The sequence below is a fragment of the Corythoichthys intestinalis genome, chromosome 22 (genome assembly GCF_030265065.1).
Source record: "Corythoichthys intestinalis isolate RoL2023-P3 chromosome 22, ASM3026506v1, whole genome shotgun sequence".
Lineage (NCBI taxonomy): Eukaryota > Metazoa > Chordata > Actinopteri > Syngnathiformes > Syngnathidae > Corythoichthys > Corythoichthys intestinalis.
In genome coordinates, this window is record NC_080416.1 from 28,352,544 (window position 1) to 28,377,094 (window position 24,551).

At 39.5% G+C, this 24,551-nt stretch overlaps 2 protein-coding genes across 3 annotated transcripts in view; both read left to right on the forward strand.

Moving 5' to 3' along the window:
• Nucleotides 1-24,551, forward strand: part of pleca (plectin a) — a 267,011-nt gene that overhangs the window by 22,954 nt on the left and 219,506 nt on the right. For both annotated transcript variants that reach the window (XM_057827668.1, XM_057827669.1), the window contains exon 3: nucleotides 23,301-23,571. In XM_057827668.1, the coding sequence (XP_057683651.1) occupies nucleotides 23,409-23,571 (163 nt within the window). In that variant the 5' untranslated portion in view covers nucleotides 23,301-23,408. The remainder of the gene's footprint in view (nucleotides 1-23,300; nucleotides 23,572-24,551) is intronic.
• On the forward strand, nucleotides 386-22,743 carry LOC130910412 (eukaryotic translation initiation factor 3 subunit E-B). The gene is made up of 13 exons (XM_057827686.1): nucleotides 386-547; nucleotides 1,119-1,236; nucleotides 1,471-1,588; nucleotides 1,664-1,706; nucleotides 1,791-1,895; nucleotides 7,943-8,068; nucleotides 8,170-8,294; nucleotides 11,311-11,437; nucleotides 11,509-11,610; nucleotides 16,382-16,491; nucleotides 18,854-18,956; nucleotides 19,037-19,171; nucleotides 22,465-22,743. Exons 1-13 carry the CDS (start codon nucleotides 407-409, stop codon nucleotides 22,498-22,500), a joined length of 1,389 nt encoding a protein of 462 aa, XP_057683669.1. The 5' UTR covers nucleotides 386-406; the 3' UTR covers nucleotides 22,501-22,743.

Genomic DNA, 24,551 nt, shown 5'->3' on the forward strand with positions numbered 1-24,551 from the left:
ATTTACCATAAGCCTCCAAGCTCCTAAAGTTTTTCAAACTTTCGTGAGAATAGGCTGATTTTGTGTGGACAAGATAGTTGGAAATATCAGGGTAGCTAGCAGATGTCAGGCAAAGACGGCGAGTCGAAAAACATCGATTTAGGCATCAAATATGGATCTGGCGAATGGATAAACTGAAGCTTTTCCACATAACGCCTTTTATGCAACGCATCCAATGAGTTTACAGCGTCAGATAACACCGGGGCTTCCATGAATTGCTCTATAACTTGCACGACTAATTGAAAACAATGAGAATAAGTCTAAAAAATACGGACAATATGGCGGCCGGATACAGCGACACGTCATTTTGTGACGTAGGTGAGTAGGGTCTATATGGCGCTGGATTTTGACTGACGTCGACTCTGCCATGTTTTCCGTTCACGTTGTTAATAAAGTTTCTCTTTTCAAAGCAGCCAAGATGGCGGAATACGATCTCACAACCAAGATAGCACATTTTCTCGACCGGCATTTGGTTTTTCCACTTTTGGAATTCCTTTCCGTGAAAGAGGTACGTCATTTTCTGTGCCGGGTAACATTTTCGATCCCCGTAGCTATTTTTGCCCGGGATTTTTGACTGAGAAATAAGTTTACAGGCGGCGCAGATGCTGGCCAATGTTAGCCTGTCACGTTGGTTTGCCAGCTGGTTGAGTTGATGCCAATGTATTGAACATGTTAACTGATTCGATTAACATGTTAGAATATTTCCATAAAAGGACAATAACGAAAGACTGTACCAATACCACAGCTAGATTACGAGAGTTTGGCAGCGTCCTCCCTTTAGCATCCTTAGCTTAGCATGTAACGTGTGAACGTGAGTAGCGTATCTCCATATTAAACACAATTTTCAGAGACCGAAAACATAAATTCCCCAGCTCAATTCCCGACACATTTATTGTTTTTGACCGTTTAATATTTTAAATAAAAATGTTTTCCTGAAGGTGACCCTATTTTGTGTTCTCCAATGTATTTCTTTTATGAGACATATTTATATTTTTTAACAAAAAATGTTCTTTTTGATTATGCACTTCTTTAAAAGTGGCTTGCGAACCTAAAAGCAACATTTTAATTCCTTGGAATAGATCTACAATGAAAAGGAGCTTCTTCAAGGCAAGCTGGACCTCCTCAGCGACACCAACATGGTGGATTTCGCCATGGATGTCTACAAAAACCTTTATCCCGACAAGGAGATTCCACATTGTAAGTAGAAGCAGTGGCTGTAAAAGTTTTTTTTTAAAAAGGGTCTTAACATATTTTAATCAATTGATGACCAAGTTCGACAAGATAATTTATCGATTTTCCCCCCTTTGACACACAGTTTGAGACGTATCGCTGCTTGCTTGCTAGTTTTCCTATTGTAAAAAAAGATGTAATACAAATGTAGTCATTTTGCCCTTTTTGCTGAAACTTTCTGATAAACTGTCCCTGTTGCAGCTTTGAGAGAGAAGAGAGGCACCGTGGTGGCACAGCTCAAGCAGCTCCAGTCGGAGACTGAGCCAATCGTCAAAATGTTTGAGGACCCTGAGACGACGAGGCAGATGCAGTCCACCAGGTGCTTGTGAAATATGTTGATAAACACACAGAGGAATTTTAGCAATTGACCTTACAATCTTGCTTTGTTCGACAGAGACGGAAGGATGCTCTTCGATTATCTGTCAGAGAAACACAATGTGAGATATAATTTTTCAGCTTGTGTGTTTGTTTTGAGTTGAACTGCTTATGTTGGTAATTTTGAAACAATTTTTGTGCTGTAGTTCCGCCAAGAGTACCTGGACACGCTGTACAGGTACGCCAAGTTCCAGTACGAGTGTGGAAACTACTCTGGTGCTGCTGAGTACCTCTACTTCTTTCGTGTCCTGGTAAGAAAAGAAAAGCAGGTGGTCAATGTAAATTAGGGCTGTCAAATTTATCGCGTTAACGGGCGGTAATTAATTTTTTTAATTAATCACGTTAAAATATTTAACGCATTTAACGCAAGCGCGGAATGACCGGCTCATGCATCCCATAATCCCACTGTTACGGACCGCTCGATAAGGGCGTAACATAAAACGAGCCACACACAAGTTGCTACTGGACACAAATTTATTCACACAAGTCGAACTCGCAATGAACAAAATATACAAAATGCGGAAGAAGCTGGCTTCAGTCTAAGCCTGGGCCAAAACAAACAAACAAAATGAAACTACACTTAAACCCCACCCGCTAAGTAAACCCTGATCGTAAAAAGCAAATAACAAAAAGACAGCCACTACCCTGGCTTCTACACTAGACAAAACGGGTTGAACAAAAAATGGCAGTTTACCACTACTGCTGCGGTGCTCATATTTACAGTGCTGGACAAAAACGATCCAATAACGAATGAACACAAAATACCTCACCAAAATAGCGGCAGTGTAACAAAGTTGCGATCAAATGCACAGGTGAATGAATGGCGAGCAAACAGCTGTCAAATTTGAACTCTAAGAGTGGTGACTGTAAAATGACGAGCGGTCAGATGACTTTTGTTAACGCTGCCTTTATTTGGTTAACAAGACTCAGGCAGAATACAACACACACGCGGGGATGCGAGCTCAAACAACGGCCTATTAGTACTACCGTGTATCGGCTTAGCTGCCGTAAAGCAAGTGCCGTTATTGCCGCAAATGTAAACAAAGAGCTGCACAATGGATACATGACAGACTGAGGCTAGTTTTTCAAGTTGGCACCCTTTCTCGGGTGGCCCATCAGCGGTGGCGACGTCGTCTGCCCGTCCGGCATCAATCAGAGTACGTCACGTTGGGAGGGGAGGCAGCCAGCTGGCGGACGCTACAATCAGCTGACTGACAGTCTCCAAAAAAATAACAATTAAACGGCCAGGGCTGTCGCACCACTCAGAAGTGCAGTGAGCAGCGTGGGTAACGGTTAAATGTAAACATGGAAGAAAAGCAGGTTGGCCCTCTGGGTGGGGAATTCAAATTAAAAAAGAATATAGATGGAACAACTCTCAGAAAATGTAAATAAGTTGGTTTGCCTCAGCAACTGGCTGGAGGATGAGTAGAGAAGAGGGCCACATTTATGTGTACACTACACACACTTTGCACACATTCTAAATAATACTGTTTCTGTTACTGTTGTAAGGCTCTGTTGTGTGATTGTTTTTGCAGAGAAAAAGAAAATGTCTTCAACAGAAAGAATATTAATGTTAATGCCATCTTGTGGATTTATTGTTATAATCAACAAATACAGTACTTATGTACAGTATGTTGAATGTATGTATCGGTCTTGTGTGTTATCTTTCCATTCCAAAAATAATTTACAGAAAAATATGGCATATTTTAGAGATGGTTTGAATTGCGATTAATTATGATTATTAATTTTTAAGCTTTGATTAACTCGATTAAAAATTTTAATCGTTTGACAACCCTAATATAATTTTTTTAAAAAAGTGGGCGGGGGACCTTATACTTCAATTGGGGTGTTTAGAGTTTAAGCATTAAACTAAATATTTGTGGCATTAAAAATTATGTAAACATGACGGTTAAAGAAAATTCTGTTACATAATTTACAGTATTAGAGTAGTCCGATATTATTGGGTAGCCGATAATATCAGCCGATAAAATAATTTTAAAATGATTTCTGATAATATTGACATCAGTCTTTCATTATCAGTTTTGGGCCAATATGGCCGTATGTTGCCTTCAAAGTGAATCTAGAAGTCTTCTGCCTTTGTTTAAGGGCTGGTTACTGCTTAGCACAGCAGTTATGCTTATTGACCATTAGATGTCTCCTAAGTAAAATGCTTGAGATTTGTTATGTGTGCATATTGTTTGCATTCATTGTGCAAAAATTTAAATAAAGAATAATTGCATAACAGGGTTAGGGTTAGGTAACCTCATTCACTGCACTGAAGCTGTTTCCCTTTGATCCAAAAATTTTTGCACTATTCAGATTTCAACAATAAATTTAGTGGTGCAATATGGGCACTTATTCCATAACTTCAGTTAAAGTTGTCCCTTTATGTTTCACACAATGTTTATTGGGAAACCTTAAACTACATTTACATTATTACATTTATCATTATTAGAGTATCCAGTGGGGCATCACAATACAATCAGCCATAATATGTTAAGGCCATCACCACATATATCTGATTTGGACTAGGCCTGAACGATATTGGAAAAAACTATTGCTGCGATTTTTTTGGGGTTTTTTTTGCGTTATTATATTGCGTTATTTAAAAAAAAAAAAAAAAAAAATATATATATATATATATATATATATATATATATATTTTTTTTTTTTTTTTAAAGAAATTTTCACTAGATGACTTGAATAGCTGTTTGGAAAGACTTTGGATGACTCACAGTGACCAGTGTACAGTGATCCCTCGTTTTTCGCAGTTAATGGGGACCAGAACCCGCCGCGTTAAGTGAAAAACTTTTTTCTTTAACATTTTTAAAGAATGTGTATATATATATATATATTAAGCCTGAACGATATATCGTTTAAACATCGCCATCCCGATGTGTGTGTGCGCGATAGGCCCATCGCAAGGATGTGCGATAGTTTTTTTTTAAATCCACATACGCCCTGCTTTCTGCTCTGCGCAGAGCCTCACACGCTCTTTGAACCTCACAGTCACTGCAGCACTTGCTTATTAAAGTTAACGATGCTGGTATCTTTGATCTTGCTAAAGAAGCGGACATCACAGCGCAGCAGCTGTCAATCATCGTTTAACTTCTTAAACAGTTTCTGCAAGGAAGCCGCTTTGGAATGAATGTGTGTGTGTGTGTGGAGACGTTTGAGACATATAAATTAAATGCCAGAAGTGATCATGAGGAGTTTGTAATTTCTACATGTCCACCAAGAGTCACAGCTAAAGTAGATAAACAGAAGTATTTAATAAAGCCAAGCATTTTTCTACTACAGTACTTTATTCTTGTTCAAAAATGATAGTTGGACAGTTATGTTTAAAAATGATCATAATTATTACATTTGAAGTGCTTAAAACCACTTATTAATATGTATATGTATTAAAGATGCACCGATACCGATACTAGTATCGGCAGGGGGCGCTGATCCAGCCCAAAATGGTGGTATCGGTATCGGCGAGTACCAACAAAGACGGCGCCGATACCATTTACCGGTCCATTATTATAACATTTGACCGCAGCCTTTTTTTATCTCCTGGCGCTCACTACACTTTGTCTCTGTGTTGTGTGATGACACGTGAACACCAAGCAGCTATCGCTATTGGCCTGCTCCAGACCAATGAGAACGGGCCAATAGCCACACCTGACCAATGACAAGGCCGCTGTGTCGGCGCCGACATGCGGCGGTCGGGAAATATTTCAAAATATAAATCCCGTCAATTAAAATCAATGGCTGCATGCAAGATTTGCGGCCTGAAAGTTTCGAGATGTGGAGTTAAATCGGCCAGTTTCAATACCTCGAACCTGATAAAACATTTGAAGACGAAACGTTAAAAAACACAACGAGTTTGAGCCTGCAAGAGCAGGACTGCTATCCAGAGGAAGGGCGCTGGACAGGTGCAACAATCTCTGGTCAGTTAACTACGTCATCTTTACTTTGTCTTTTACTTAAAGAAATGCTGCAGTAATTTGGGAACTGTTTCCAAAGTAGGGTTGCCACCTTTCAGAAATAGAAATAAGGGTAATAAGGTATCTGTGCAACACTAATATTATATATAAAGTATATACACACACATTTTTAAAAAGTCATACTTTGGGGAAAAAGTGAGAAAAAAACATGCCTTATATGTGTATCTTTCCAATGCTAAGTCTGAATAAATACATTGAGCACACACACAAAAAAAATACAAATTTGGGGGGCGGGGTGCGCAACTTCGCGGTTTTTCACTTATCGCGGCAGGTTCTGATCCCCATTAACCGCGAAAAACGAGGGATCACTGTACACTGGTCATTGTGAGTCATCCAAAGTCTTTCCAAACAGCTATTCAAGTCATCTAGTGAAAATTTCCTTTTAAAAAAAATAAATAAAAAATTAGATATCGTAATATAATATCGCAAACTCCCAAAAAATCGCAGCAATAGTTTTTTCCAATATCGTTCAGGCCTAATATATATATGAACGATATTGGAAAAAACTATTGCTGCGATTTTTGGGGGGTTTGCGATATATTGCGATATTAAAAAAAATGTATATATATTTTTTTCAAGAAATTTTCACAAGATGACTTAAATAGCTGTTTGGAAAGACTTTAGATGACTCACCATTACCACAGTGTACAGTCATCCCTTGTTTTTCGCAGTTAATGGGGACCAGAACCCGCCGCGATAATTGAAAAACCGCGAAGTAGCGCACCCCCCCCCCTTTTTTTTTTTTTTTTTTTTTTTTTTTTTTTTGTGTGTGTGTTTTTTGTGCCCAATGTATTTATTCAGATTTAGCATTGGAAAGAGATACATATAAGACATGTTTTTTTCTCACTTTTCCCCCCAAAGTGATTTTAAAAATGTATATAAATAAATGGCTTTTAAGCACTTCAAATGTCATAATTATGATAAGTTTTAAACATAACTGTCCAACCAAATCATTTTTGAACAAGAATAAAGTACTGTAGCAGATAAATGCTTGGCCTGTTTATCTACTTTAGCTGTGACCGTTGAAGTGACATGTAGAAATTTCAAACTCCTCATGATCACTTCTGGCATTTAAATGTCTCCAATGTCCCCACAGTACACACATTCATTCCAGCGCGGCTTCCTTGCAACTGTTTAACAAGTTAAACGATGATTGATGCCCGTGTGAAGTCTGCTTCTTTGGCCAGATCAAAGCCATCGTTGTGCCGCAGTGACTGAGAGGATCAAAAGGCTGGGAGAGGGAGGGAAGGAGGCTGTGCGCAGACCAGAAAGTGAGGCTTATGTGGATAAAAAAAAAAGAAAAACTATCGCACGTGCTTGCGATGGGACTATTGCGCACATCGCGATGGCGATGTTTAAACGATATATCGTTCAGGCTTAATATATATATATATATATATATATATATATATATACACACACACACACACACACAGTGGGGAGAACAAGTATTTGATACACTGCCAATGGGTTTTCCCATTGACTGTGTATCAAATACTTGTTCTCCCCACTGTATATACACATTTAATATACATACATTAATAAATGGTTTTAAGCACTTCAAATGTAATAATTATGATCAGTTTTAAACATAACTGTCCGAACAAATAATTTTTGAACAAGAATAAAGTACTGTAGTAGAAAAATGCTTGGCTTTATTAAATACTTCTGTTTATCTACCTTAGCTGTGACTCTTGGTGGACATGTAGAAATTACAAACTCCTCATGATCACTTCTGGCATTTAATTTATATGTCTCAAACGTCTCCACACGCACGCACGCGCGCTCTCTCTCTCTCTCTCTCTCTCTCTCAAGCGGCTTCCTGGCAGAAACTGTTTAACAAGTTAAACGATGATTGACAGCTGCTGCGCTGTGATGTCCGCTTCTTTGGGAAGATCAAAGATACCAGCATCGTTAACTTTAATAAGCAAGTACTGCAGTGACTGTGAGGTTCAAAGAGCTGGGAGAGGGAGGGTGTGAGGCTCTGCGCAGAGCAGAAAGCAGGGCGTATGTGGATTAAAAAAAAACAAAAAAACTATTGCACGTCCTTGTGATGGGACTTTTGCGCACGTACACATGGCGATGGCGATGTTTAAACGATATATCGTTCAGGCTTAATTTGGAAAATATTGCTTATTGGTTAAAATGTCATTATCGGACAACTCCACTGACAATATGTGTATGTGAAACTATCTGCGGTTGGCATGGGTATTAAATTTGTTTATAGTGAGATTAAAAAGCATTAAATGAGATTTTCTGAGAGAAGCAGAGTAGAAACCCTGACTGGCTTTTGCCTCTTGTTCAAGGTTCCGTCAACAGACAGGAATGCTTTGAGTTCCCTGTGGGGCAAACTGGCATCTGAGATCCTGATGCAGAACTGGGATGCTGCCATGGAGGATCTGACGCGACTGAGGGAGACCATCGACAACAACGTGAGTGAGAGTGATAAAAAGTTTTTTTGTGTGTGTGTGCTTATTATTTGCGCTGCTCCCCAAATTTAACATGAGTTTTTATCAACTTTGTCCCTGCACAGTCTGTGAGCTCGCCTCTCCAGTCGCTGCAGCAGAGGACCTGGCTCATCCACTGGTCCCTCTTTGTGTTCTTCAATCACCCCAAAGGCCGAGACAACATCATCGAACTCTTCCTCTACCAGCCTCAGTGAGCCCTCGTTGTATTAAAAAGTGTAGTTTGTGATGTACAGGTTGGGGCCAAAAGTAGGCTTACAGTTAACACTTAGGCATTTTACAATATCTGAAATTTTAGACATTTATTTATATTTATTTACACTACCATTCAAAAGTTTGGGGTCACCCAGACAATTTTGTGTTTTCAATTAAGTCTTTTATTTATCAAATGAGTTGCAAAATAAATATAAAGTATAGTCAAGACATTGAGAAGGTTAGAAATAAGGATTTTATTTGAAAAAATAATTTTATCCTTCGATCTTTGCTTTCGTCAAAGAATGCTCCATTTGCAGCAATTTCACCCCACACTTCCAGAAGCACCTCCCGCAAGTTGGATTGGTTTGATGGGCACTTCTTGCGTACCCTACAGTCCAGCTGCTCCCACAACAGCTCAATGGGGTTGAGATCTGGGGACTGCGCTGGCCACTCCATTAAAGACAAAATACCAGCTGCCTGCTTCTTCCCTAAATAGTTCTTGCATAATTTGGAGGTGTGCTTTGGGTCATTGTCCTGTTGTAGAATGAAATTGGATCCAATCAAGCGCTGTCCACAGGGTAGGCATGGCGTTGCGAAATGGGGTGATAGCCTTCCTTATTCAAAGTCCCTTTGACCTTGTACAAATCCCCTACTTTACCAGCACCAAAGCAACCCCAGACCATAAAATTACCTCCACCATGCTTGTCAGATGGCATCAGGCACTCTTCCAGCATCTTTTCAGGTGTTCTGCGTCTCTCAAATTTTCTTCTGTGTGATCCAAACACCTCAAACTTCGATTCATCTGCCCGTAACACTTTTTTCCAATCTTCTCAGATGTTTTTTTCTCTGCCACTCTGCCTTGAAGGCCAGCATCTCTGAGTTGCCTCTTCATTGTAGATATTGACACTGGTGTTTTGCGGGCACTATTTAACGGAGCTGCTAGTTGAGGACCTGTACTGCGCCCATTTCTCAAACTAGAGACTTTAATTTACCTGTCCTCTTGCTTGGTTGTGCAGTGGGGCCTCCTCCTCCTCTTTCTACTCTGGTTAGAGCCTGTTTGTGCTATTCTCTCAAGGGAGTAGTACACACCATTGTAGAGATCTTCAGTTTCTTGGCAATTTCTTTCATGGAATAGCCTTCATTTCTTAGAACAAGAATAGACTGTCAAGTTTCACATGAAATTTCTCTTTTTCTGGCCATTCTGAAAGTTTAATCACAACTGCAAATGTGATGCTCCAGATACTCAACTACCTCAAAGGAAGGTCAGTTTTATAGCTTCTCTAACCAGCTAAACTGTTTTCAGCTGTGCTAACATAATTGAACAAGTGTTTTCTCATCATCCATTAGCCTTCTAATGCAATTAGCAAACTCAATGTACTATTAAGCTGCATTCACACCGGCTGCGAAATTATGCGTGACAACGCGTAACGCGCGCGTTGCTGTCGCCAAAAGCATTCACACCGAGGTCTCGAGAAGTCAGCCCGCGAGACTGAACTACTTCCAGTTAAGCCCTTGTTGTGTATACAGTGAAACCGCATCGGTGAAAATGGCATAGAGAAGATGTCGATGAAATGGCTGGAAATGGGCCTCTTTAAACCAATGCACATATTGCATTGAAAACCAGACATTTGCATCTTAGTCATTTACCACATTAACAATTTATGGGGTGTATTTCGGATGTTATCTTCATTGGGAAAAAAAAAAGTGGTTTTCCTTCAAAAATAAGGAAATTTCTAAGCGACCCCAAACTTTTGAACGGTAGTGTACATACATTATATTTAGATTTGCTTAATCGCTGCTACACGCTCGTTCTGAAGTGGCTTTCCCTTGATGTCCCGCGTCACATCGAATACATTGCATTTGAGTTCATGCATGAGTAGTTTGAAGTTTAATCGAGCATGCAGTATACAAATAAAGCAGAATTTAAATGCACACATGTGCATTTGCTGTGGTTTAGTACTAATACTTTTATCGTGCGACCAGTTCATCTTTTTGTCACAATATTTTATTATTTTTTTTGTGACAACCTCTACACCAAGTCGCCTTTTAATCTGGTTGGGAGTCACTTCGCTCAGCTTTGTCGCTGCTAGGACTCTGCCTCCTCGCCTGGTTCTCAATCGACTACCCTTGTTACACAATAAAACAACCACTTATTTTAAGGAGTAGGAGCGTTTGTAATTGCATTGTAAAGAGCTTTACTAGTTTTGGTGAGAGCAGAATAGTTTTTTGTTGTTTTGTAAACTACAGTTCCATGCAAAGTTTGCAAATGTACATCAAGATATAATTTAGCTTAGCATTTGTAGGTGTGTAGCTTAGCATTTGTAGGGGTGAGCGCCATTTTTCGAGTGTCCCGAACTTCAAGAAAGCGTATTTATCAAGGTTTCCTCAGCCACCCCACTGAGAACCATGCTATCACTGCGCCAGCACCTCTGCTATTGGACAGAGGTTGCCACAAAACGCTCATTTCCGCTGGGAACGCACAAACCCAGTGAGTTTTGGAATTGGCACATTTCAAACTAAATTTCTCGAGCTTCCGGGTTCGTATAACATTTTGGAAGATGTTTGCGTATTTGTGAGAAGGACCCATATTTTATTTCTGCCTCATTGTAATAAAAGACAATGGGATAACATTTGAAAGCTACTAAAATAAAAGCAAAATCGGTCTTTAAAGTCCTTAAAAAGTGCTTGAATTTGGCCATGAAAAAGGTGTACTAACCCTGTACATATTTCACATTGAACCTATCAAGTGTTTAAAATGTCCAACTTAACTGATTCACCTACATTCATTGCCATCCATCGCAACGCGGATGGATGGCATTGAGTGATCATGTTTTGGCTGACAGCCCTCCAGTCTTGCATTGGACGTCCATCACCATCAATGGCAGCCAGTAATTTCATAGGGGAAAACTAATCGCTAAAACATGGCATCTGAACAATGGTGTGTTTATGTCCATTGTAAATGAACAAAAAGGATTTCTTCACCTCTCTGAAAGCTACTTTCCCCCACTCTCCAGGTACTTAAACGCTATCCAGACTATGTGCCCTCACATCCTGCGCTATCTCACCACCGCGGTCATCACCAATAAGGACGTTCGCAAGCGCCGACAAGTGCTTAAGGACTTGGTGAAGGTCATTCAGCAGGTCAGGCCGGTGTACCAATTTTACCAAACGTCTTCATTTTCAAATAGTGACTAATTACCGTTTTTGCGCAGGAGTCGTACACATACAAAGACCCCATCACAGAGTTTGTGGAGTGTCTCTATGTCAACTTCGACTTCGACAGCGCCCAGAAGAAGCTAAGGGAGTGCGAGTCGGTGAGACAAATTCTTACTCTTTTTTTTTTTCTAGGCACAAATGGACTTTTGCTAACTTTGACCGAGCTAGCCATGCTAAATCCAATCAGTAAATCCTTTTAGTTCTGCTTTTTTAAGCGGAACAGCTGTCAGATTTGGGTCCAAGCTGAACTGTTGATGCTCTGCTTGGGGACCACTTTGTACTTTGTTCTGATTAGGATTTTTTTTGAGAATGTTTGCACCAGTGACGTATTTCATTTGTTCCGTCACGCACAACAGATTGTAAATGTCCTCCGGGTATTTTGTCTTTTCGCCAAGAGGGTTCTTATTTGTAGGCTCCATGTGTAAAATTGATTGTTTTTAAGATATTCACTTTGAGGCTTGGTTCTAGTGCTTATAAAACTTTTACCGTCTGCAGTTTTGAGGGGAAAAAGTCTGTTTTTCGAGACTTAATTTTCAGTATCCAGTTAGTAGTGGGGAAAATAATTCTTGCGCATACTGCGTCCAATTTTTTCTCCCACAAGAAATATTCAAACTCACTCGTCTTTATTACACACACACTGTTCAGCCAGTTGCCTTTTTTTTCCTTACTGTGCCTTGGCCACAAGTGAATTTCTTTGCTTCGTGTCCGATTGGCTTAATTCTTGGCTGTTTTAGTGCTACTGCGTCACAACATGTGAGAACTTGATGGCACTAGTGTGCGAAATGTCTTTTTTAAACCTTCTATGTACAGATTTTTTTTAGCCCAACGGCTTAAGTCATCCTTTTAAAACGTTTCTGGAAAACAAAATAAAACTAGAGGAGCACTATAGACCCTACCCACGTGACGTCACAACTCCGCCCTCCTGACTGGTGCCGCCCAATTGTCCGTCAACACATCGTGTTTGCCTGTTACGGCTACGTACATTCCTCCCATTTACGGCGTGTTTTTCTGCTCGTTAACATTAATAATCAAAATGGTGAAGGCGTGTGTGGCGGTCGGTTGCAATAACAGAGAAGATAGACGGAGAGACTTGAAGTTCTACCGGATTCCGAGAGACCCGGAGAGGAAAGAGCGAGATGGGCTGCTGCAATTCGACGAGAAAACTGGGCTCCAAACGATTACCACAGATTATGTAGTAGTTATTTTATATCTGGTAAGATGCATTTAATATATATTTAGAGGGTTTTGGGCTGACAACCACAATTGAGATCATTGCTAGGCTAATCGCCGACAACATACACGTATGTATGTAGTGAGAGTGCTATCGCTAAACCATATAAACATTAAAAGCCCTAGCTCCATTGACAAATGACATGAAATACATTAGACTTGACAGTGGATGTTAGCAAGAACAAAAGATTTTGAATTGAAAATTTCGTAACTCACCTTTCCAAGCACAAGATAGATTCCTGCCGAATTTTCGTGGACGAGGACCTTTTTCAAACTTTCGTGAGAATAGGCTGATTTTGTGTGGACAAGATAGTTGTACATATCAGGGTAGCTAGCAGATGTCAGGCAAATACGGCGGAGACAGCGGGTCGAAAAACATCGATTTAGGCATCAAATATGGATCTGGCGAATGGATAAACTGAAGCTTTTTCACATAACGCCTTTTATGCAACGCATCAAGTGAGTTTACGGCATCCGAAAGCACCGGGTCTTCCATGAAATGCATTATAAATTACTCGATCAATTGAGACCATTGATAATACGGACACAAAATGACGGACAAGGGGGCGGAACAATACAGCGATCACGTGATTTTGTGACGTCGTGGGTAGGGTCTATAAGAAAGCAGACTTCTGCCTAAGCAACCAAATTCAAAGTAGCGCCAAATTATTTTAATTGAATGACCTTATGACGTCTGACCGTATGCCGCCCAACAGCCAAGCATATCAATGAGCTCTTTGCCCTCATGCCTCAAAATGCCATAACTCTTTTCTCGGCGTATCATCAACCCTGTAAATTTGAGGTAACTTGATAATGGATTAGCCTATTTATCACAAAATTCTTTTTTTGACCCTTTGACTTCAGCTGGGTATCCAGCTGGTCTTAAAAAGTCTTAAATAATGTAATTTCAAGGCCTTAAAATGTCTACAATTCTCCTAAAATCTTATAAAAGGTCTTAAATACAATTAGGAAAGGTCTTAAAAATCTATTGATTGATTTTTGAGGACGCTATAACGTAACTAAAAAGAGCAACTACCTGTACTGCTCAGAATTTATCGAACACAAGCAGGTTTTGCTGTGCACGCGCAGTTGAACGTTGACAGCTTAGTTAGCATAGTCATAGTGGCGAAAACAGATTTACAGTAGTTACATACATATGGGTGAGTGCAAATTTAATGATTCCGGGCTTGAAAACATACAGTTCAACCAGGGTTTCCCCTAGGATTTTTTAAAGCTGTGGTGGTGGGCTGCATCGGAATCGGACAATCCCATCGTGGTGTGCCGCAGCGAATTTGTGTCATATCATGACAAATAAGATTTTTCCTTAACAACATTTATTTATTCCAAGAACCATAACAAATATATATTTGCAAAGTTTGCATCCTGCCTGGGAACACTTGATTTTCCTGGACTGAAAAAGGGCAAATCAGCAATAGGTTGTCCAATTTTTGTCAATTTGAGGCATGCTGCAAATTGGTCCACCTGTTTCTCAAGTCTGTCTTCTCCTACACAGGAATAAGGAAAAAAATGAGCTCTAGGAAATGAAGACACTCAGGCATCTCTAACTTACATTGTACAGTTCTGTACAATGTACAGTTGACCAAATGTCTTACTCTGTTCATTGCAGAGAAATCTCACAGTTCACTGTTGAGATGGGCACTGTCAACGCAATGGCCGACAGTTGGCTCAAGCAAGGGTGCAGGACTCCCCATTCATCAGGCTGTGATGCCATCTTGACATTATGCTGAGCTGGTCCATATTCTGAAACACATTCAATGTTTTACCCTTTTGTTATTGTTAGTGCAAATTCATATAATGATTTGTTTCAATGAGATGAAAAATTTCAATGCAAATACGCCATCGGTTTTGTAATTTTTTGGATAAGGAACATGCCAGAATATAGACAGTGAACCTTTTTCAACACCACAGTTCAAGGTAAAATAATACAATTATGAATATTAAAAACAATAGGTGCGTGATTCTGAACACTCACCTTGATTTGTGTGGCACAGCCACGGCTTAAAACTTTACCATTTCTGTCCATGTTGGGTCCCAGCTAGATTTGCTTTTTTGCTTAGTTGAGACTTCTACCATGGACTGTGCGCCTTCCTGATCTGCGTCTCCAGCTCAGATCTTGCCTCATTGTTTTTGAAAACATTATCTCAACATTAAAATACAACGCTTGCCATAACCATTTAGTTATTTCTACTCCTCGGAACGGGAGAACTAATACCTTTGGAACTGAAGGGCATCTGGTAGCATGAGCCTCATGTTCCAAAATATTTAATTAGCCTCAGACGCTTATTAAATATTTTGGAATGTGACTGTCTAGGTCACCACAACAATAATTGTCATTGTGTTGGCGGACCCTCGTCCTCAGGAACTTTTCTCTTTCCAAAATACTGTACTTCAAAATACTCATCTGAAACTACAGCAAGTGACGTCAGCACCGAACAAATGCTATGCTAAGGTGCGACAATTCGGGTCCTTGACATGCTATAAAGAACTTAGACGTTGAGTCAATGTTAATATTATGGTTGTTTTCACAGGCTTAAACCTGAAGTAAATTAACTTTAAATGCCTGGATTTTTCTTCCGATCTCTGCGCCGCTTTCCTCACTAGTCCTCAGGCGCAAGCTTCAAATAGAAGAACTTATGCGATTTTCAAAATAAAGTGTGTAACAGAACAATTTGTTTGACATGCTATTTCAGAAGAAATACCAGAAAAAAATAGCTCCATATGTTCATTTAAAGAAAAAAAAATCATTTGCAAGGTATGGCGGCTTTTATTATGGTGTGGCAGTGCGCCACGATCTTCTCTGTGTAGGGGAAACCCTGGTTCAACGAATGGATGAAGCCTGTGGAGGGAAACTCGCATGAAGCACACTGCACTTTGTGCAAGAAAATTTTAAAACTTGGAATATCTGGTATCAAGGCATTGGAATCCCATTACAGATCTGAAAAGCACAAGGCGGTCATAAAATGCCAGCAGCAAACGCTGTTTTTGGTTCACATGTTGCTTCACAAAAGTAAAAGTTCTAGTGTTTTTGGTTAGGTTAAGCATTTTGTATTACAATGAGAAAGAGCTGTGAATAAATTAGTATAGTTCTTTGTCAGTAATGTTTTGTATGTTTTATTCTGGTATCAATGTGAAATGGGTCTTAAATTTTATTTGCTATGGTCTTAGAAAAAGTCTTAAATTTGGCTTTTCAAACAGAATGCACAACAAATTCAACCAACAAGTAGTCTAGATGCCTCGAGTGACAACATTTACAAATTATCATGACCTGGATGACTTGAACATCTTTATTGGCATAAAGAGAAAGAACACGTTTTTAGGCAAACACTACTGTTTTTAAATAGCTTGAAGTGCCAAATTTATGTATTAATTCTTCCTTAATATGTCATCTACATTGAAATAATGGGGCCTGCAGCTTGCCTCTCATACTGTCAGACACTAATGCCTTCATACATTTAAGCTTAAGGCCTTTAAAAGTAAGCTGATGGTGCGGAATCATCAAATGCACTTTATACAAAAATGATGGATTTAAGTAAATGTAGTTGAAGTATTTTTTATGTTCTGAGAGTTATGTTCTGAGAGCAAATTCATTTTGTATTCAGTGACTTCTCGCTTGTCCAGGTCCTTGTCAATGACTTCTTCCTGGTGGCGTGCTTGGAGGACTTCATTGAAAACGCTCGCCTCTTTATCTTTGAGACCTTCTGCCGTATCCATCAATGCATCAGCATCAAGTGGGTGTCACCTACTGTTGTCATATTAAGACTATCCAGTAAACAGTGGGGGAGGATCAAAATGCCATGCAACCAATTAGAGCAGGGCGGTAAACCGAAAATTTACCGTCACCGAAATTCTTAACGATGACCGACGTAATTTTGACCATGTCGGTCAATTCGGTAAATTAATAAAACAAGAAAATAGTCTTTTCATCCCGCTTTGATTCTGTGTTGTTCGTCTATGTTCATTCCCCTTTAAGAAAGCAGTGAATGTGCTTACGTAGGGAGTCACGTGATCATCAGGAAGCCAATCAAACAAAAGCCCGGTAAGCTAACGCTAGCAGCTAACGCTACAAGCAAAACGTGATGGAGTGTGGCTTAAGGGAGGTTCACCAAACTTTCAACCGACATTTAGTAGACTCTTGGTGGCATCCAGACGGGCTTTCACCCGCTGTCCTCCTTTGTTCTCACGATTTCCGGAGATGGTGCTTTCAGTGCTTTCTACTGGTAGCCAGGCTAACGCTAGCTAGCGGCTAACGCTACAAATGAACGTTATGGAGTCGGATAGAGGCTCTAACCTTGTCGAAACGGCTGAACTTAATGAGTGGATTGGGCACGGACTGCATCTAGCAATTACTATGTGGCGTTATTTTGTATCTGTCTGTGTGTGTGATTCCTCTGATAGCTTTTGTGATGGTAAAGAATTCTGCCTAAAGTACAATCCAACGGCGAAACTTATAATGACCGAGAAATGACCCCAGCTATTTTTATTGTGCGTGCATTTATGAAAAAATGCACTGGGGGGGAAAAAAACCCTTAAACCATAAAGTAAACACTTGTATTTAATAATTATATCACAGCAGCCATTAACAATACGTTGTCTTTTTGAAGTGTACTGTTCAAGCTGCAAGTCATTTGTGTTACAATTACATGTTTGCACAGGCATATTGATTTTGACAATGTACATTGTTCAAGTCATACACGCTGTTATAAATGTTCATACTTGAATTCTTATTGCTTACAATACATTTTTATTAGGGCTGTCAAACGATTAAAAATTTTAATCGAGTTAATTACAGCTTAAAAATTAATTAATCGTAATTAATCGCAATTCAAACCATCTATATAATATGCCATATTTTTCTCTAAATTATTGTTGGAATGGAAAGATAAGACGCAAGATGGATATATATTTTCAACATGCGGTACATAAGGACTGTATTTGTTTATTATAACAATAAATCAGTTCTAAATCAGTTATAGAAATTTTATATTAAAACCCCTCATAATGTTTTCGTTTTAATAAAATTTGTTAAATTTTCAATCAAAAAATAAACTAGTAGCCCGCCATTGTTGATGGCAATAATTACTTACACTATAAAATCAGTCGCACCCAAACGCCAGCAGAGGGCAGCAAAACTCCGCAAAACACAATTAACAGGTGGGCCTTTCACTCTAGTGACATTTAAATATGTCTGAGCTGGGCAAGTGCGTTAATTGCGTCAAATATTTTAACGTGATTAATTAAAAAAATTAATTAACGCCAGTTAACGCGATAACTTTGACAGCCCTAATTTTTATAAATTTAATGTTTAGACTGCATGTACAATTGTTAAATACAGTACATCAAATTGAATGCTGGTAAATAAATCAACAAGAAATAGTTAATCTGTATTTCATGCATTGATTCAGATTTTCAAATTATATAACAGTCCGCTTGGGCGAATTTATCGTCATTTATCGTTATCGAGATAAATCTGCTCAATTTATCGTGATACATGATTAAGGCCATATCGCCCAGCCCTACAACCAATTGAGCTAATTGGTTCGAGAAAGGGTTTATTTCTGGAAGCTTCTTGCATAGGGGTGGGAACCTGTGGGTAGCTCATGATACAATACGATTTGTGATAGAAGGCTCACGATATGGCGATACAACAATTATCGATACATGTGTCAGGAAATCATTCTAGGATATTCTACAATACAATAACAAAAAACAAGCTCTTTTCATTCATCTGCTGTGAATTGAAATGAGTTTATCACCTACCCATTTGAAGGATTTGGGAATGAACATTTTCTGCCATCTAGAGCCAGTCAATGGCAGCCAATTTAGACACTATGCTAGTAGTTTTTTTTTTTATCCCACAAAGTGACATCAGTGTAAAATGATACATCGATTTTTGGCGGGAGCATAACCATAACCTTATGAGGTACAAAGTATATCACCATTTTAATGCATTGTCACACCCCTGTTCATTACTTGGCACATACTTCGAAGTTATTGAACCCATGTTACATAAAGGACTTCATTCTGTAGTTAAATTATTGTAAGTCTTCTCTGTAAGATATTCTTTTTACGACTGGGCTTCTCTGTACACAGCATGCTGGCTGACAAGCTCAACATGACACCCGAGGAGGCGGAGAGGTGGATCGTGAACCTTATCCGTAATGCTCGGTTGGATGCCAAGATTGACTCCAAGCTGGTGAGCGCTCAAAAACAGCTAACCAGCTAAACTTCTCACCCCTGTCATTCACTTTGCTGTGTCTCATACACGTCTCTTAGGGTCACGTGGTGATGGGCAACAACGCTGTTTCGCCGTATCAGCAAGTCATCGAGAAGACAAAAAGCTTGTCCTTCCGCAGCCAAATGCTGGCAATGAATATTGAGAAGAAGGTGGCTCACAGCAACAGGAACGAGGTACCGTTTCCGAATGAACTGTATGTCCAAAAATGCATACAAAAGTTAAAAAATGTTTTTGAAAAGCAAATAATTTGTGGGCTTCGAACTGAGCCTGATTGTGACTAGCATTGGTTAACCCAAAAAGTGATTCCAGTTACCTCTATTAATAGTGTAACAATAACAGGGAAGACTGGCAATGAATGGTCATCTTTCAGTGCCATCGACGGAGCTAGGCGTTCAATCCATTTTGACTGGCCCCCTCCCAGTCAAAATGGATTAACGTCTTGCGCCATCAATGACAGCTAATGAGTTAAATGAGCAGAGGTAGGTAGAGTAGCCAAATATGTTACTCAAGTAAGAGTAGCGTTATTTCAAAATAAAAATACGGAAGTAATAGTAGTCATCCAAAAAATGTACTTGAGTGCAAGTAAAAAGTATTTGGTGAAAAGTAGTGTTGCAACAATCACTCGAATAACTCCAGTAATTCAATTAGAAAAAAGATTAGAATTAAATTTTGCTGCGTCGAGTATTCGTTTAATTAAAATGTCGTTGTAATGGTTTTGTTTTGAAAGTGTTTGCAATAGTTTTATTGATTTGCGTGGATACAATGCCCTTTAGTGGCAAGTGAATATGATTGTATAATTTCACATGGCCGAATCCAGCTGCTCCCTGTTAAGACCAACATAAGCTAAGTTTTTGTTTGAGCTAATGTTTTCTTAATGCATTCGTAATTTAGTTTATAGGTATATTTAACCGTTGTTTGGGGGGAACATGTGTTTGAACCATTTGTTAAGAGCATTGTAAAAAAGAAGAAAAAACTTAGCATAAAAGCTAGCGGACCTTTTGCTATGCAAGTCAGCCAATTGTTCTTTTTAGTTGTACTTAGATCCTTTTTTTTTTTAATACCGTCTGAGTCTCAGGTATTTTAATTTTTATGTGCCTTATCCGATTACTTGATTATTCAAACTAAATAGTTAATCGATTAATCGACTACTAAAATAATCGATGGCTGCAACCCTATTAAAAAGGATACTGAAGTAATCGATAACATTGAGAGTGACTGCTTACTAAGTTTTTTTTGTTTTTAACCTATATGAACTGTTGTTATTATTATACTTTGAAGAAGACTAACCAATTACATAACCACATTACGCCAAAGAAATACAAACAAAAATCATTCAATTTGGGGAGACAAAAAAAAAAAAAAAAAAATTAAATGAAGCCTCATTCATCAAAAGCGCATGAGTGCCCTCCAGTGGAGAAAACATTTATTATGAAACTAATCTCCAGTTTTCTGTGGACAAACGGTGCCCGATAAAAACTGGGAGAGAGGTTAAAATCCGCGCTTTCACGTCATGCTGACAGCAGCGCGCTATGTCATGTTCTTATATTTTTTACGGTGCTTTAAGTACGCCATGTGATTGAACAGGTCGGTGCGATCATACAACAGCAAACTTGACTCTGATTGATATAATGGAGTCATGTGATTATTGTTTCGATGTCTCATTGGTGAAATTGATAGTGCCCACTGTTAGCATCTGTCAAAAAAAAAAGTTAAATGTAATATGTAGAATAAGGAAGGTAACTTATACTTTGGGCTACACTAGCCATTAGTTAATGGCTAGTGTAGCCCAAAGTACTCGTACTCCACATAAGAGTAGCATTTCTTCCTCACATACAGTTGTGGTCAAAAGTTTACATATACTTGTGAAGAACATAATGTCATGGCTCTCTTGAGTTTCCAGTTATTTCTACAACTCAGATTTTTCTCCGATAGTGATTGGAACAGATACTTCTTTGTCACAAAAAACATTCATGAAGTTTGTTTTTTATGACTTTATTATGGGTTAACAGAAAAAGTGATCAAATCTGCTGGGTCAAAAATATACATACATGGATCTGAAAAAGCGAATCATTGACTTGAACAAGTCAGGAAAGTCACTTGGAGCCATTTCAAAGCAGCTGCAGGTCCCAAGAGCAACAGTGCAAACAATTGTTTGTAAGTATGAAGTGCATGGCACTGTTTTGTCACTGCCACCATCAGGAAGAAAACGCAAGCTATCACCTGCTGCTGAGAGAAAATTGGTCAGGAGGGTGAAGATTCAACCGAGAATCACCAAAAAGCAGATCTGCCTTGAATTAGAAGCTGCTGGAACACAGGTGTCAGTGTCCACAGTCAAGCGTGTTTTGCATCTCCATGGACTGAGAGGCTGCCGTGCAAGAAGGAAGCCCTTGCTCCAAAAGCAGCACCTTAAGGCTCGACTGAAGTTTGCTGCTGATCACATGGACAAAGATAAGACTTTCTGGAGTAAAGTTCTGTGGTCAGACGAAACAAAAATCGAGCTGTTTGGCCACAATGTCCAGCAATATGTTTGGAGGAGAAAAGGTGAGGCCTTTAACCCCAAGTACACCATGCCTACCTTCAAGCACGGTGGTGGTAGTATTATGCTGTGGGGCTGTTTTTGCTGCTAATGGAACTGGTGCTTTACAGAGAGTAAATGGGATAATGAAGAAGGAGGATTACCTTCAAATTCTTCAAGATAACCTAATGTCATCAGCCCGAAGATTGGGTCTTGGGCGCAGTTGGATGTTCCAACAGGACAATGACCCCAAACACACATCAAAAGTGATAATGGAATGGCTAAATCAGGCTAGAATTAAGGTTTTCGAATGGCCTTCCCAAACTCCTGACTTAAACCACATTGAGAACTTGTGGACAATGCTGAAGAAACAAGTCCATGTCAGAAAGCCATCAAATTTTACTGAACGGCACCAATTCTGTCAAGAGGAATGGTCAAAGATTCAACCAGAAGCTTGCCAGAAGCTTGTGGATGGCTACCAAAAGCGCCTAATTGAAGTGAAAATGGCCAAGGGACATGTTACCAAATATTAGCGCTGCTGTATTTATATTTTTGACCCAGCAGATTTGATCACTTTTTTCTGTTCACCCATAATAAAGTCATAAAAGAACCAAACTTCATGAATGTTTTTTGTGACAAAGAATTATCTGTTCCAATCACTCTATCAGAGAAAAATCAGTTGTAGAAATAACTGGAAACTCAAGAGAGCCATGACATTATGTTCTTCACAAGTGTATGTAAACTTTTGACCACAACTGTATCTACTGATCTATCGACTGTAAAAGTAAAAAGTATGGCTTCGTAAAACTACTCTTAGAAGTACATTTTTCTCAAAAGGTTACCCAAGAAAATGTAACGTGTTACTTCCCACCTCTGTTAATGAGGGCCTTGTAAGGGTGAAAAAAAAGCCTTTTTACCCGTTTTGATTATTCCATTTTGTCTTTTCCACAGACACCAAACTGGGCCGCTCAAGATGGATTCTACTAGATGGATTCTACTAAAAAAAAAAAAAAAAAACGACACGAGTGGCTCCTGGAAAATAAAAATGCAACTTTTTGCTACTTGGTGATCCGCCTGTCATTCCAACTGGCTGCTTAAAAAATAGCGTCACACAATTTGGTTGTCACCCATTCAGATATTTCACCTTTATTATTATTGTTTTTTTTTTAAAGTCAAATTTTCTGTAACGAAAAAAACAATGTCGAAACAATAAAAGTTTTGCCTCTGGAATTGTTTTGCCTTTGGTCATTTCCGCTGTTTGCCCGCTAGATGGCGGAGTTGTTTCTATTATTTATTTCGCTAATATTTTTGCCCGCTAAATGTCGCTGTCGTCTTATTTATTGTAAACCGCTGTATTTCTGTTTGATTTCTCATTTCAGAATCTTGATGTGTGAATGATTGATCAATAATATTTCCTATGTGCATGTTTCCTCAAGAAGGTCCTGTTAAACCCAAGCCTTACTGTTGCCACACCTTTTTAATAAGCACCACCATTAAAGCTGACCTTCTCCGCCCTCCCTGGGTAAATATTTGCCTATGATAATAGTACAAGTTATCAAGCTCTTGAAGCTAACAGGCTGTGGTGCTATTTTCTCCCATCTAACCTCTCAACTGAATATTTGAAGACAATTACGGTGTGTGGTTGGTTTGCCTCAGGTGCATTTTTTGTGACTTGTCATCTCGTGTGAGGATTTCCTCTGATATGTGTGGAAGGAGGAGCTGATGTTCAGAGAAGCAGCTCTGCACGTCTCCTCCCCTTCTCTTCTTTTCCTCCTGTGTTCCTTCAGCTGACGTGGGTCCGGCAGCTGGAATCCATCAGCGTGCGGTTCGGCCTGCCTCGCTGCTACTTCCTGACACAACGCGACTCCTTTCCTCTTGGAGTGACTTGCACAATCATGGACACGCTGACGGCATGGGTGGCGACGGATCCGGCCGTGGTTCGGCTTCTGTGGATCCTGGTGTTGGTGCTGGCAACGCTACTGGTGTGGTTCTTCTCCTTCTGCTGCTACACGTGGAACCACGGCGGTTCTTCGACTTCCATGGAGCGCTACCTGGAAGGTAAGTGGACCCTCCCTCTTTCCACTCCCCTCCCCCGTGATAGGCTGATCCCTTTTCCACTCTGACTCACTTGTGCTGAACTTCTGCGGTAGTTTTTTTTTTTTTTTTTACCATCTCCAAACTGGCTCTGCTTCCACTTTGTGGTTGGAAATTTGCTGATTGGCTGGTTTGGATTGCATACAATGACTCTTTCATACTCAACATTACAATCAAAATGTAGCGAGCAGTTGTGGGAGTTGTAAACATCGATTCCCACATATCTATAAATGGGAAGGATGGCATTGAGAAATCATTTGGTACTACAATTGACGGGGATAGACGTCTAATTCATTTTCATCCAGTCAAAATGGATTGGACGCCTGTTGCCATCCATAGCAGTCAAGAAAATAATACTTAAAAATAAGTACATTGCAAGGGCGTAGATTTGCATAGGGACTGTAGAGACATGGCACTACCAACTTTTCAGGATGCTGAAATTGTCCCCACCAACTTTTAAGCAACCTAATTGGCATTATATCAGTAGTTCAGCTATATAGATAATTTAGATAGTCTTTCCATTTGTTGTATGGATAGAATTGACCCTACCATTATAAGGGAATTACTTTCATTATGTTCAGACTGACATTTACCCCTTATCACTTGCTGAATGTGTCAGTCCATTTTTTCCCTCAAACACACATTTGATTAGCTGATGACATGACCCCCCCCCCTCCACACGCACTCACAGCCACTGTAAGTAATGTAAAAATATGTCAATGATGTGGAGGTGGGGAGCACACCACTAATTTTGCGACTGAAAGTCCGACCTGCATCAGAGTTAGCATAACATTAAACTGTATGAATTTGCTAACCTGCAAAACTCGAGTAGGAAGCTGCTTTGAGAGAAGTGTCCTTCATTATGTTTTCTACTGTTAACGTTAATTGTGAGAAATGTAGTGAACCGAGGTTTAACCCCTTCTCCCCAATTTTCATTTTTATTT

Excerpts from the sequence above, each read along its gene's own strand:
- LOC130910412 (XM_057827686.1), top strand. The coding sequence starts at position 407 with ATGTTTTCCGTTCACGTTGTTAATAAAGTTTCTCTTTTCAAAGCAGCC. Across the intron at positions 1,589-1,663 it reads AGGCAGATGCAGTCCACCAG|AGACGGAAGGATGCTCTTCG; the intron begins GTGCTTGTGAAA and ends TTTGTTCGACAG. Across the intron at positions 19,172-22,464 it reads CTCACAGCAACAGGAACGAG|ACACCAAACTGGGCCGCTCA; the intron begins GTACCGTTTCCG and ends TCTTTTCCACAG.